The sequence below is a fragment of the Stegodyphus dumicola genome, chromosome 8 (assembly GCF_044657685.1).
Source record: "Stegodyphus dumicola isolate Sdum_Otavi_A_Nest chromosome 8, ASM4465768v1".
NCBI lineage: Eukaryota > Metazoa > Arthropoda > Arachnida > Araneae > Eresidae > Stegodyphus > Stegodyphus dumicola.
Genome location: NC_140775.1, coordinates 41,645,760 through 41,661,646, shown reverse-complemented (window position 1 = coordinate 41,661,646; position 15,887 = coordinate 41,645,760). Strand labels below are relative to the sequence as shown.

The window sequence follows — 15,887 nt, the reverse complement described above, 5'->3', positions numbered from 1 at the left end:
AGTAATTGTGAGTTGACTTGAGAATGTCCTTTTACGCCCAGCAGTTTTGTGCAAAAACAAGGTCACAAAATTTTCATTTGCTGTTGTCTTCTTTAAACTAGAACACAACAGAGAAGTTTAACATCTTGTAAAATTTGACAAATATGTGTGAGGAAAAAAATAGCCGATTTTCCTTAAAATATATATATATATATATATACCACAAAATGCAGATTTATGTCATGAAGTAATGCCCTAATGCTTTCTTCCCTCATTTCGAAAAATTAGATGTAGATGTGTTTTAGGTGAAACATAAAAGCTAGCATATGATGTTGAGTTATCACCTGATTGAAGCTATCTTTTTGTTAGAAGTTTCCTAAAGATTGACACCGGCTATTAATGTCTTAGAACAGTCATATTTTTTTTAATCTTAAACATCATAATAGTAATAGATTTTAAAGCTTCTGCAAGTATTTTACTTAGAGTCTAAAAATTATGACATGGCTATAATTATTTCATATAGCTAAACATTTATGGCAATTATTTACCAGATCAACCACTTCTTTGTCATCCCAATTATTTTCATGATTTGTAAGTACTCTTAAGAAATATGACAGTTTCTAATGAATGATTCAAGTGATATACCAGACTGTCCGATCTTGTAGCGTTAAGCATTTGTGATTTTACAGCATTTGGATATACCATTAAGCCAACTTACTAGTGATGATTTCTGAAATATTTTAAAACAAATTTATCATTTGCTTCATAGCAGACACTGGTGATACACCTAAGAATAATAAGATAAGAGCAAGACTAGAAAAACTCTCTATATAAACTTCCTTTCTCATTTATTGTATTTTATACTTATTACCTGTAATAACAGATTTTATTTTGTTATTCACATTAATTTTTTTATTTCTATTATTGCTGCCTTGTTTATTTTCGTACACTTGGTTGCATTTGTCTTTTCTAAGACTTTGTATTTACCTACTTAAAGAAAATATATAAATTAATAAAATTAATACCATTAGTGACAAATTTATCTTTATGGGTGATCTTTATCTTGATGATCTTGGTGATCTTTATCTTTATCTTGGTGATCTTTATCTTTATCTTGATCTTTTATTCCTTCAAGTGCATGGAATTACTATTTCACTAGGAAATTTTTTTAAAAATCTCTGGCTTTATTATCTAATTAAATTCATTACATAATTTAGCCACTTAATACAGTATTAGTTAATTAATATTTATTGATTACGTAAATTATCCAGCTAGCTACGCTCCCTTTAAGGGATTCTGTAATTTTGTCTTAGTAAATGGATTGTATGTGTAAAGAATGGATGCTAACTAATAGAAAATAGAATATTATAAATATAAAATAACTTTGTTATTGCTACATCAAAGGTCTCTTTGCCTCTTGGAATTTTTTCAAGTCTCTTTTACTATTCTGATGTATGGAAGATTTGCCTTCTTCAGGTTCTTTTTCTCTATCCGTTTTTTGAAAGTACTGCTGAATTATCTTGTAAATGACTTTTCTTGTAATTTCTATAATTTTCATGTCAGAAAGTAGGCCTACTCAATGCGCGTTTTTACTACTAATGTAACCGCAGTACTTTGGTTAGTTTATTTCTTTCATTCTGTGGGATTTAGTACAAACAAAAAGTTCTCTCCTGAAACAATGTATCTTAACCCATTTTTATTATCTCCTTTAATAAAAACTCCAAAATCTAGCATTTTCGGAAGTAGACATTGCAACATTAACAAACATTACAAAATAATATTTCAACTTCCTTTATGACAAAACTGCTTCTTGAAATAATTCATTGGTTTCAATAATGCAGCTTATTTGACTGGTGCACATGGAAAGTAGTTATAAGCTAATGAGGATTAATTTTCATTTTTTTTAGATTTGTTTATTTATTTTACTTGTTCCCTAGTTTAAAGGACTGCAGATTAGTAGAAAGCACACATGGGTTATTTTTCAAAATAGAAGAATGTCTCACCTTTTTATTTTCAAAGTTTAATTTTAAGCACCAATACAGTGACAAAACTAAACAAAACTGAATATATTAATTTTTTTCTTCATTAAAGTTGAATAACTAATAATAAGAAAAATAATTAATTTTATTATCTTTAAAATATGCACAATTCTTCATTTGTTCAAAACAAAAAATTAGTAAGCATTATTGATTAATACAACATACAAAATACTTTAATTAGTTTCTGCCACTTTCAAACACTTATAACCAATTTCTGATACTGACAATAGAAATCTAACCTTTTCTAAAATTGAAGAAAAGTTTATTCAGTTCTAGGTTGATATAGTTTGATGCATTACTTAGGAAGACATTTTTCCCCTTAAGCAGAATCCTCTTAAATGTTTTGCCAAAATTAAGAAACTGATCAACTAGTTAACACTTTTAATGACTAGAAGATTAATATTTTTTATATAATAGCAAATATGTTACCACACAAACTATACAAAAATGCATTACACATAATGAACATTAAATGTTTTTTAAAATATTAAGTTAATTTTTGATAGAACCATATATGCAAAGCACTAAACTATGTATGCTGGAATATTTGTAACTATTTTCAATAATTGATCTACAGATACATTTTCTTTCAACCGGAAAAATTATTTTTCTGCACATCTTAAGCTTTTTAATTAATTATTAAAAGCTGTAAGTACTTTTTTATAAAAACATTTTATGGAAAAGGTCTGGCAATGTCCTAAGTTGATAAGAGTATAAAAATATTTTTCTTTCTATAACAATCACTTATTTTATTTATTTCATTTTATTTTTTATTTATTTATTTTTTGTAATATGTGAGGTGTCAAAATGAGCACCATCTGTATTTATGAATAAATATTAATAGATGTCAGTTATTAACAGAAAGGTTTTAAAAAATAAATGTATATGAATATAAAAGATTAAGAAAAAATTTCATTCATGATCAAAATTTAAATTTTCACCTATACATCAAAACAATTAACAAATTCACACAAATGTCACAGAAAACTAGAACATACCTAAAATATCCTTAAATGATTCAAAGTTTTCATTTTGTCTAGATATTTCATCTTTAATATCCTTTACACTGTCTTTAACAATTAAAACATCAACATTAAGTTTCTGTATTACTGCAGTCAGAGATCTGAATAAATCCCTAATAAAACAGCCAAGAAAAATTATAATGTTTCTTACAAAAAACTACTAATAAATACTATTAGTCAAAAACTAATAACCACAATACACACAGTTTTTTTTTGGGGGGGGAAGACACTTGAAGTTTCATAATAGTATTATGCATATGAATTTTCATAATAATATTATGCATATGAAGTTTCATAATAGTATTATGCATATGAATAGTATTATGCACATGAAATTACATATGAATTCATTAGTAGAACTGGCTTCATCAGTAGAACTTCTAAGTTCATTTCTCATATTAAAGCATCCATAACTTCGCAAAAGGAATCAAATGCAAAATATATGTATATACGAGACATCAGATTAAATGAAATTATACATTAAGCAAATATGCCTTGAATAAAACCAAGAAAAAAATGTATATATAACTTATTATATTAATACAAACTATATAAAATATCCTAAATACTGTTGGCTTCTGCCTTATTAAAGTTAATATACATTAAAAATTGATGGGTACTATTCAGTTTTGGGAGTCGTAAAAAATCGGCAAACTATTGTCGATGCCAGTGCTGCCAAAAATAATTGCGGCAACACTAATGCAAGAAAGGAAGTAAGTAAATAACTACCTAAGATTGATGTTTTAATTTAGATGAAAGGTTAATTTCATATAATACATTTTTATTATTATAATTTATATAAAAAAGGCTAAACATGAGTGAATGGAAGCATAAGAGTAAATAACTATTCGAGATCATTATTATAATTTATATAAAAATTGCTAAACATAACTGAATTGATGCCTGCATCGCTACTTCTCTATCGAGTTATCACAAAAGCATAATTTCATCTCGTTGGTTGTTCAAACATAATTTTCTATAATGAATGATGCTTTTTCTTTGAAAAAATTCTTGGTAAAGTGCATAATCGCTCCTTATTTGTTTGCCACTTTTTACAAGGGTACAAACAATTGGATTTTTGTTAATTTTTTTTAATAATAAAAAGTTGTGAAAATAAGTCGATGTGTACATAGATAAAGTCAAGGATGTGCGCAATGCCATTTTTGTGCAATTCTGGGATTGTTTTTTTAAGTGAAAATAGGTCGAAGTGTACATGGATACCGAGTATGTGCAATTCTTAAAACCGTGTCAAGCAGTGAGTGATTCTGCACTTTACCCAAAATTCTATTGCAGACTTTTCGTCATTGGCAATTCTCAAATTGCCATTTCTAATCCATAGGATATCAAAAAAGGATTTAAAAATTAAACTAGTATTTCAATGGCATCTTAAGAAATATAGAACTATATAAACCTACGCTATCTGAAATAAGCACGTACGCTAGATTTGGCGCGCTGTTAAATGGGCACCTTTGCTAGATTTGGCGCTTTTGCGCAAATCGCTGCAATTTTTTTACGGTCCTCAAAACGGAATAGTACCAATTCATGTTAAAAAAGCCATAAATTTAGTGTTTAAATATAATGTCCTAAAATTTACTTATTTAACTTTAGTTAAAAATAAGAGTTTAGCACTCTTATTTTTTCAAAAATTTGAGTTTGTCTGTAATATTGATAAAAGAACTGATAAATTCAAATAAATTTTGTTAAATTTTATCTATCAGCTTATATTACAATATCTTTTTTTTTCTACTCTACTTCTAAATAAATAACTTTATAATCCAAATTAGTAATGTTTGAGATATTTTTATATGCATAATCTATAATATTTATTTTTATTTCTGCAATGAGAGAAATTAACAATGTATAGTTTTCCAGTTTTGCCTTTATCAAATCTAAATATATTAAATATTTTACCACTTCTTTATACATTTGTACAACATAAGATTAATGTAAGATTTTAATTTTATAAATATATTCAGGAAAAGATAAGTCTCTAAATATGACATAATCATAATAATATGGTTATTTCATGGCACTTTTCTAAGTTCATATGCCAATTTTCTAAGCAATTACTCTTTTCAAATAAGATTTTTAAGAGGGTATAAATCAAATGTTATATTAAGTGACATTTTTAAGTATTAAAGAAATTTATCACATTTTCTGTGTTGTTATGTCAAAATTCTTCACTAAACTACAAAATAATCAACAAGATAAAATTTGGCATAGTATCACTACTGTTGCATAATGAAAGTAAGTATATTAGATTTGATGGATCCAAATATTTAACTATAGTGTCTTAGACATGTTCAGTTCATCAAGGAAGAAACAGTACCTGCTGCACTTGGAATTCGTAAGTAGTCAGGACTGCACATGGCTCAGCCGTGACCTTCCGAGAGGGAGAAGGTCATGACACTCATCGAACAAGTCAGAGTTGAGTCACGCTTTCCGTCTATCGTTTTTCCACCATTAGTTTTGTAACTACCACAAGGCGTGTGTATGTTCTTGTAAAGCTCTAAATTTGTCAATATAGTTTGTTGTTTAGTGCTGACTTTGTTAATATTGTAGCAATGCCTGACCATTGCTTTGTACTTAAGTGCAATTCTAATTATACTGGAACCAAAAATTACGTGTGTATAAATTTCCAATGGATGAAGCAAAAAAGCAGCTTTGATGCCGTAAGATTCCTCGCGCGAATTTGATACCGAAGTGTTTGTGAAAAGTGCATATAACGAAATGCGAAGTTATGAAATAGTGCGATATAACGAAGTGTTTGTGAAAAACATTTTCCCGAAGATATGATTGTGCGTGAAGATGTATTCCCGGATAAAAATGGGGCAATTTTAAGAATTCCAAGAAAACGTCCAATGTTAAAAGACGATGCATATACATGCATATTTAACGGCTGTGATGTGGAGTTAAATGTATCAATAAATGACCAACAAGCTTTAATATATATAGCTGGTTATTGTGTACATTCTTTGAAACTGCAGTATGTAATCTGCAAAGAAAAGATATTAAGTTTGGACATTTTATTGACTGAGGGGGAGATTATGATAATCTTCCATTATCTCAAACAACAGAAACCAAAGATAAGTACACATATTTAGATATGGTAAATAGAGGTGGTCTTAAGAAACCGTCCATACTAGTTTTTAATATTATAATCCATAGTTGTTTCATTTTTAGAAAACTTATTTCAAAGAAATACGAAACACATTTTCAAAAATGCCAAAATCAGCATTCAGTCATTATTTCACTTTTTAAAATATTTATGAGTAATAGTGAGCTACTTGATAATGAAATATGTCAGTCTTACAACTGTGATTTCTTTAATATTGTCATCAAAATGCTAAATACATTTGCAAACATTTGTTTAAGCAATTATACAAAAGTATTAGAAGATTGTAAGTTTTCTGCTTCAAATGAACAAAAACTAAAGAAATTTAAAAAGAATTAAGTGTTTTTATTTTCTTAATTTTCTTATAGTATTTGTAACTTAAAGCATTGCATAGCTTATGCCATATAAAATATAAGTCATATGTATTTGCTAAGTATAGTATAAATATGAATGTTTGGACGTGTAAATATGAATGTTTGAAATTAGAGTTTTTACTATTAAAGTAGTCAAAAGTTGTTAATCCGGACTCACCGGGACTTTGGCGATTCCGGTTTATCGATTTTTCCGGATTATAGATCATCACTTTAAATCTGGTAAGATGGCATGCAGAAATTATAAAATTAAAAATATGAAACCGTAATTTATGAAATAAAGAACAATTATGATCTAAAGGATATCAAAATTTACAAAAAAAAGCTTAATATTTATCTGTTTACTTTATTAAACATTTCTTTCAATGTAAGTTGTTTAAGTTGCTTCGTTTTTTATGTGATAATACATTCTCTTTAATTCTATAAACAAACATAATTTCTTGTTCAGTTACAAAGTTCCGCTGTTCAAGTCCTATGATTGCTGTGTCTGCCGACTAATTTGTCAATCAAAAATTTTTCGTTTTCAATAACCTCTGTCACTTTCTTCGCTATCGGAAGTGAATTATAATGACGAGGAATTTGATTTAAATCACATCAAAGATGAAGTACATCGAGATGAAATACAACATTTAGTAAGGAATTATAAGCCAAATAAAATAAAAACATCTGCCCTGAAGATAAGGATAGTGCTGACAGATCAACTTCCAATTCATTGCGCACTGCGGCGTTAAAGATAAACAAAGTTTAGATAAAAAAACATTAAAGTTTAGATAAACAAAGGCTATGCCTTTATCCATTTTATGCAGCAATTCCACTTTTTGTTTAATGAACATACTTTCGTTTTGTAGATCCTTTACATATTAATAAATATATATCAGAAATTCTATTTGACATAATCGAAAGTTCAAGCTTGCTTTTATAAAATTGCTCTAACAGTCTGCAAAAAATAATAAGCCGGATCCAATTCGAAGATTAAGGAACAACACAATCTGCAACATTAACTGAAATAGATAATTAGAGCTTAGCTTATACCGTCTGTTATACATTAAACACGCACTCATAAACATATTTTGCGCACGTGCACATGCATATTCGCAGCCGTAAATGTCTTACGCGCATGCGTCAGAAAGTTTGTAGCTTTGAGGTCCAGATTATAGATCATTCCGGATTATGAGTGTCCGAATTAACGACTTTTGACTGTATATTGTTTCGATTGCTTAATTTTTGTTTATATTTGTGATAGTAGGAAAATTCATGATAAATGGGATAAAAGAAAGTTTCACTGTATGCTATTTCGTGAAGAGAGTCTTTAATGCATGTGGTATGCTACTGTGTATATTTAAAGATTTTCTGTGCAGTTTATGCAAAAAAGTTTACCGATTTTAGAAAATGTACCTTTTGAATGAAATTATTATGATTATTTCAAAGAATAGAATATGTTAAGGTATGATAGAAAGAGCAAATGTTAAGAAAGCACTATAAATAACAATAAATATGAATGATTGATTATATGATTTGTGTTATTATATATAAGTATAACTTTAGCTTTGTTGTTTAATTTGATATATGTGATAATAAGGAAGCAATAAATTAAAAAAAAAGATTTTGACATGCTGTTTAATGAAGAGCAGATTTTAATGCACATAGTAAGTAAGTTATTGCGTATATTATTGAAAGCTCTTCTATGTAATATGCAAAGAAAGGTTAATGATTTTAAAAAGCATATAAATGATAGTCATAATTCCTATTATCCTAAAATTTAGAAGCTAAAATATGTATATGCACCTGCATATGATTGAAAGAAATGGCGTTAAGAAACATCAGCATTACTACTAAATACTGTAATCCATAATTATTGCATTTTTAATCATATAATATTTAAAAAACATTAAATTTTACATTAAGCGCAAATTGCAGTTCTGTTATTTTTCTCTTGGAATTTGTAATATAGCTTTTGGTATGAATACGAATGTTTCAAGTTATGTTTCTTAATTATTACATTTGAATACATTCCATCTTCATTATTAATTTTTGTACATGCTTGTGATAGCAATAAAATTCATGATAAATGGGAAAAAACTTTTTGTTGTGTACTATTTAATGAAAAGCAAATTTAAATATGCAGTTCTTACTATTGTGTATATTATTCAAATCATTTCTGCGCAGTATCCAAAGGAATGTTATTGATTTGAAAAAATGAATAAAATGGCCGTGAGAATCTGTCATTGTCTAAGACAAGTATACACATATATATTTACATATGATCAAAAAAAATGATGTTAAAAATAATCAGCATTGCTACTAATTATTGTACTTTTAACAGCTTGCTATTTAAAAAACACTAAATGATTTTTTATTAATTGGAAATAGCAGTTCTGTTACTTTTTTCTAGTAACTTTCAAACACTGCATAGTTTATGTGTTTTTTTAAATACTGCCAGTTGTGTATGTTGTTTGTTAGGTTATCTCATTTCAAATATGGATGTTGGAAGGCTTTTTTGTTATAAGATTTAGGTATGTTTCTTGTATGAAATATTTTTATCACATTTATTAGCTAATTTATATAGTATTTCATTCTTATACGTTGGAGGTATAGAAGTTAATGGTTATATATTTTGCTCTGAAATGCGAATAAATTAATACTTGAGTCTAGGTAAAATATTAATTATTATCTTAAGAACCCCTTCCCAATTTATCATGACAGTGGCAATTTTCAATCAGCATTTAAATTTTTGTAAAATGTTCGTTTATTCTTCAGTTCTTTCAATTATATTTATGCACAAAGTTAATTAAAATATCTGCAAAAAGCCTAAAAAGTGAAAATAATGTATATAAAGCCTCCTTTCTTTCAGCTATTTTAATTAACTAAGCAACATGATAAAGTTACGTTTCCAACGAAAATTTAAAAATAAAGATTACTTTCAGACGATAACATTGGACAGAAAGCTCCATGTTTGTAAAGTGTCATGGCCCTCTCCCTCTCAAAGGTCATGGCTCAGCACAGTCTCCTTGGTATACAATATTAGGAAAATTGTGAATGGAGGATTTATAACATAAAACTCTAGTGTATTCCTGGTATACTGCTGCTCACTGACTGTTTCCTTGATATGAAGGATACAAGATTGTGAATCAAAAGCAAAAGCATTCCCCACCATTAATCTTGGCACTGGGTTAACACAGGACGCTAACACATTCTTAGAGGTATAAACCCTCATGATGTCTTTGAATATGTCTACCATCATGATGCATCAAGCTGAATAGTCAGAAAAGACAATTTATTTCAATCAGATCTTAATAAAAATATTCAAGACTTCTGGGCAAACTGAGGATTAATGGCTGAAAGAAATTTGCAGAAATGGGTTATAAATCAGCAGCTTTCAGCCTATTTGAGCTCAACCTGACATATTACAATGTTTCACTACACTGCATACATTATAGATGTCCCACTGTTATAGTTACTCTATAACAGTGCCTATCAGAGTGTTTTTGAAGTTTACTTTCCAATATCAATTATCCTCATATGCCAAATTTGCATCTGTGTAATGACATTTTGTTCTGTATGGGTTGTATTATCATGACTCACACTCCAGCTTCTTTAATACCAATATCAATCATGTGTTATCCTGCTACAGAAAAGAATATTAATACCAATGAAACACCCTGAAGTCTTAAAACTGCATCTTCGTGGATTTGAATATCTCATTCAGTTCCTGTATTCATACTCAGCAGTTGAATGACAAGAATGCACCACTAAAAAAACCACAGGATCATTCACATTGAAATTCTGATCATCTGCCTGTGTCTACCTAATGCACACAAATTCAGGATTTCCAAACAAATTCAATTTTTAATTTTCCTGACTTTCCTGGACAAAGTGGAACGATTTCTCTGACCAAACATAATAAACAAATTATCAAATTAACTATGAATTATTAAATAATTTCATACCTTTACTACAAAAGCAATGCAAGAACAGTATAAATTAAGAACAAGAACAGTATAAAAATTTAGTTACTTGCATATTAATGCAACTACCTTGGCAATTTTGCGTTGTATAAAAATTGTATAAAAATTGATTGACTCAAGGACTGTTATGAACATGGTTGGCAGAAGAATGGTTATGCATATGGTTGTCAGAGTTTGGAAAATTCTGAAAATTTGGCAGCTTCTACTAAAGCAATTGCATGAATATATAAGTGCCAAAAATTTAATTTATCCTATTTATTACCATGAAGTAAATGAAAGAATATAGTAAATATGCAGCTAAAGCATTCAAAAAGTAGATAGGGCTTTAAAAAATAAATAAATAATAATAATAATAAAAAAAAACTCTTGACAAATCTGCAAAAGAATTTTATAATAGTATATCATATATAAAAAATATTACTCTCTGGTGTTTCAAGATAAAATATTCTAAAGAAGGGTATTGGAAAAGGTTCCAACTTTTCTTGACCTTTGTGAAAAAAGGGTTACATTTTCCTTAACCACTTTTCATTTCTCTGATTTTCCACAATTTTTCAGTTGAGTGGGAATCCTGATTTTGCATATTTTAAGATAATATCACCAGTGCTTCTTCAAGGTACTGAAATTTTCACAACATAATTATAGTTTCAAGATCTGCTAAATGGAGCAAATATTGAACCTTGCTAAATGATAAATGGAGCAAATATTGAACCTTGCTAAGATAAAGACTAAAATTTTGGATATTTAATAGCATTCTAACATTTGAATCATTTTGATATGGCTTACATATTTTAATTATCCAAGAAATCATTTCTACAGATTCTGTATTTTAAGCAAAGTAATTTCGTTATTAAATAACTAAACACACATTTAATCCTCTAAGCCTTACCAGACTCTAGGTACCTTCGCTATAATTGCATTCAAGTACAAAAACAAAATCGGTTAGAATAATAAACGCTTATCTGCACAGTAAGTATTAATTAACTAATACTTCTCTGTTGTGAAGAATATTTTCAGTCACTAATATTCTTATACAATATTAAGCACAAACTATAAATTTAATTGTCTATTGAAAGAATGTTTTTAAACATTTATTTACAATATTAAATTTCGCACACCAGATGAAAAGAATAACTGGAGAAAAGAAAATAGGAACACATAAATATTAGTTAACAATAAATGATGTAAATATAGTTTCTAATAATGTTATGCAGCAGACTGTTCATTATCATACTACCATAAAATCAGAAAATGTGAAATTCAAATATTCAGTTGTCATAGTTAAAAAAAATCAGCAAAACTAAATTTCATGATTTTACAATAGAAAAAACATGAATAGAAATTTGTAATATACTTAAGTATTTTGTATACATTTTGTACATGGAACTAATATAAACTGAGTTTTCAACTACCTGATTTCTTTCATTTCACTTTGATTAATAAATTCTGTGTCAGATAAACATGCTCTAAAGTTTGAATTCTTTTTCAAATCTTTATCTGCAGTCTGTTTGTTTACAGAAGTGGTCTCAGGAGATTTGTTAATTTTCCCCAAGATAAGATTTTGTGAAATATATTTCTGGTAATCCAATTTATGACTCTATATCAAGAAATAGTTTTATTACTTTTCACATTTTAAAATTTGTAATGAATTAAATATTTTATTTCTGTGTATTTTTCGATTCACCAATTAAATTACCAGTTATATGAGAAGAGTGAAAACCAACTGATTGTTTTCAAACACAAATAAATCCAGTACCTACTGCATGGCACTATTATATGGAAGTTCACCACGGTCAGTATAGTGGGGAGTTTAGCAGAGATAGAGAATTAGTCTTTGCAATATCACACTGTCACAACAGAATTATTAAAGTCAATAAGATAGTTACTGATATGAGATTTCACAGAATTTCAAAAAAACTACTTCAATATCCTCTGCACAGTACCACACTAAAAATATGATACAGAAATCTCATGATGCGGAATTTGCATAATTCAGTCACATATTTGCATTTTAAATGTGGCAGGCAAAGCAGTCCTTATGAATGCTCACTTGTACACAATGAGGCTTGAAATGTTTTTTCAAGTTGCCATACATCATTTTCACCACAAATACTATCTTCAGTAGAATGAAACAACCATCCATATACAGTCAAAAGTCGTTAATTCAGACACCCATAATCCGGACCTCAAAGCTAAAAACTTTCTGCGCATGGCCGCGTTGACACATGCACATAGGCGTTTACGCGTGCGCGTAAGACCTTTACAACTGCGCATAAGCATGTGCGCAAGCCCAGAATACGTTTTTGCGTGCATGTTTAATGTATAACGGACGGTATAAGCTAAAATTATCTAATTATCTATTTCAGTTAATGTTCATGATGGCGTTGTTCCTTAATCTTCGAATTGGATCTGGCTTATTATTTTTTGCAGAATGTAAGAGCAATTTTATAAAAGTAAACTTGAACTTTCGATTATGTCAAATAGAATTTCCGATTCTGGAGCTCCCAAAGGATCGTACAAAACGAAAGTATGTTTTGATGTCCATCAAACAAAAAGTGAAATTGCTGCAAAAAATGGATAAAGACATGAAGAATGTGACAGAGAGGTTAGTGAAAATGAAAAAATTTCGATTGACAAGTTAGTCAGTATTCTCGGCACAGCAATTACGGGACTTGAACAGCGAAACTTTGTAACTGAACAAGAAATTATGTCTGTTTATAGAATTAAAGAGAAAGTATTATCACATAAAATGAAGCAACTTAAACAACTTACATTGAAAGAAATGTTTAATAAAGTAAAAAAATAAATATTAAGCTTTTGCTTTTGTAAATTTTGATACCCTTTAGATCATAATTGTTCTTTATTTCATAAATTACGGTTTCATATTTTTAATTTTAGAATTTCTGCATGCCATTTTACGAGATTCAAACTGATGATCTATAATCCGGAAAAAGTCCCGACGAGTCCGGATTAACGACTTTTGACTGTAGTTAAGATTTTCATGGCCACTTTTTTAAAGGCTGTTTGCTGTTGTTTTACTGATATAATGTTATTGGAATTATACCAATCTGATCACCTAACTTACCCTACTATTTCTTGTGGGTGTTTTCCCTCCAAGAATAAAAGGTGCAAAACATGTTCTATCATTACTGAGCTAAAAAAATCAAATTTGGGAGTATATGCAGTTAATTACTCAGGCAATATTTCAATGAGTAATAGCATTCTTGACATACTGACCACAGAAATGTATTCAACAGCAATCAACTTGTGTGATATTCAAAACATGATGGCAGCAACTACATATTTTTCCTTTTCATTGGCATTCTTTTCCTTTTCTTTTTAAATCAATCAGTTGCTCTTCACTCACTTTATACAAGGAACGAAATACAAAGACAAAAAACATATTTTTTAAAACCAAAATTACATAAAATGACAAAATATTAAAATTCATAAAAAATAACAGTATTAAAAGAATACCTATTCATATTCTTGATAAATTTTAATGTTGTTAGGCTGATAGCTTTGTCATAACCTAATCAACTAAAGCATTTACATTAATATAATGAATGCATTAACCACAATGTTTAATTACTAAAAATTAAAAAAAAAAAATAATCACCTAGGTATCTCACATTATCATTGAAAGATGTCGAATTATGTTTTTAAGCACATGTCAATATTATATGATTTTAGCTTCATGCTTTACTGTATGATTTTCAAATTAATATTTCTACTGTAGCAATATATAATCAAACAACTACTTTGTCTATTTAGCACTGTACTATATTAATTCACTTAGTGTACTAAATCAAAGAATCATAAAAAAACATTCAAAAACTATTTTCTCAGGCATGTTTACATCTCTTCAAATAAAGCACTAGATGTAGGAAGGAATGGCACATTAACAACATTTTGGAAGCATTTCAATGTAAGACACCACACAGAAATGATCAAACTTCCATGGAAACAAGTGAATTCATCAACAATGAATGTTTGCTGGCATCAGCACTGGCCAAATTTTGACACCAATTTTAAAAGATTTCCATTGATTGAAGGTAAGGAAATCATACAGATTGTAAAAGCAAAAGGTGATGACAAAGCCTTTAACATACAAGAAGTTAAACAAACTGCTAAAACACTGCAACTATCTGAATTTGTAATGAAAATTAACCCAAATAAAGAAAGAAGTGGATGCTTTATGAGGGGTATTGAAAAACTTTAAACTCTTTACCATGAAATGTTTGAGTTGCATCAAAACTGTCAAGCAAAAATCAACAATTATTTAAAAAGAATAATTGTATTATGTACACTGTGGGAAAAAAAGGGGGGGCAGTTCTATATTTCCCGTTCTACTGGGCCGATTGAAGAAATTTAATTTGCGTTTTTCATGTCTCGAAAGGGCTACCTAGGATATGTATTTATGTATTAGATTTATATATAGCATTGTTCTAATATAGATATTTTGACACAAAATCAGACTTTTTCCGAAATACTATACCAATTTTTTTTTTTTTTTTTTTACATATTTCGATTCTACAACTCAAATTGCGCCAAACTACCAAGTTTTGTAAAAATCGCACAAGTAGCTTTTAAACAATTAGCTCTCAAAATTTTAGCTCCTCAATGTTATTTGAGTTTGGTATATATTTATTAATCTCTCTTTTTTTTATTAAACTTATTTGATTCTTCCTTTCACATTTCGAAATTCAGGTTCATTCCAACTAAAATTCACCCATTTTTTTATGATTTATTTTTAAATAATTTTTAAAAATTTTTCAAAAACATTTTGAATTATAATCTATAAAAATTTTACCATCATCTTAAAGTAGACATATTTCTAAACATACCAGCAAAAAATTACAGTTTTTTTAATTTAAAATTTCTCAAAGATATACATAAATTTATATATTGACACATTTTGAAATTTGGCATATTTGTTGAAAGCGATAAAACATTAAACGTGGTTCAGACACTTTGCTAAAATTATTTGAAAATTAGAACAAAGTGACTTTTCTTCCGTTCATGCATACAATGTAAAAAGGTAGGAATGAGGTGCCTTTTTTTTTCACTCCTGCATAATGGAAGGGAAAGGAAAATTGGTTGATATATATTAAGAAGTTCGCCAAGTGAATTATTCTCGGTGCAAACTGAAAAAAATTGTGCCACGATAAATTTTTGAATTTCTCCATAAATTTTGCACCAAGTTTTACAAAATTTAATATCTAGGCATAATTTGATTTGTAGAATCGAAATATGGGAAACAATTGGTATGTTATTTCAAAAAAGGTCTGATTTTGTGTCAAAATACCTATGTTAGAACAATACAAATATATATCCTAAATCGTGCTTTTGAGACATGAAAAACACATTTTGAATTTTGTCAATCGGCCCAGTAGAAT

General features: G+C 28.5%; 1 protein-coding gene across 7 annotated transcripts in view; it reads right to left on the bottom strand.

Annotated features, from left to right (window-relative positions):
• The window catches only part of LOC118183101 (uncharacterized), a 94,285-nt gene that overhangs the window by 50,784 nt on the left and 27,614 nt on the right, over positions 1 to 15,887 (bottom strand). For all 7 annotated transcript variants that reach the window (XM_085821761.1, XM_085821762.1, XM_085821767.1 and 4 more), the window contains 2 exons: positions 11,901 to 12,085; positions 3,017 to 3,153 (listed from right to left, as the gene is read on the bottom strand). In XM_085821761.1, coding sequence (XP_085677887.1) covers positions 3,017 to 3,153; positions 11,901 to 12,085 — 322 coding nt within the window. The remainder of the gene's footprint in view (positions 1 to 3,016; positions 3,154 to 11,900; positions 12,086 to 15,887) is intronic.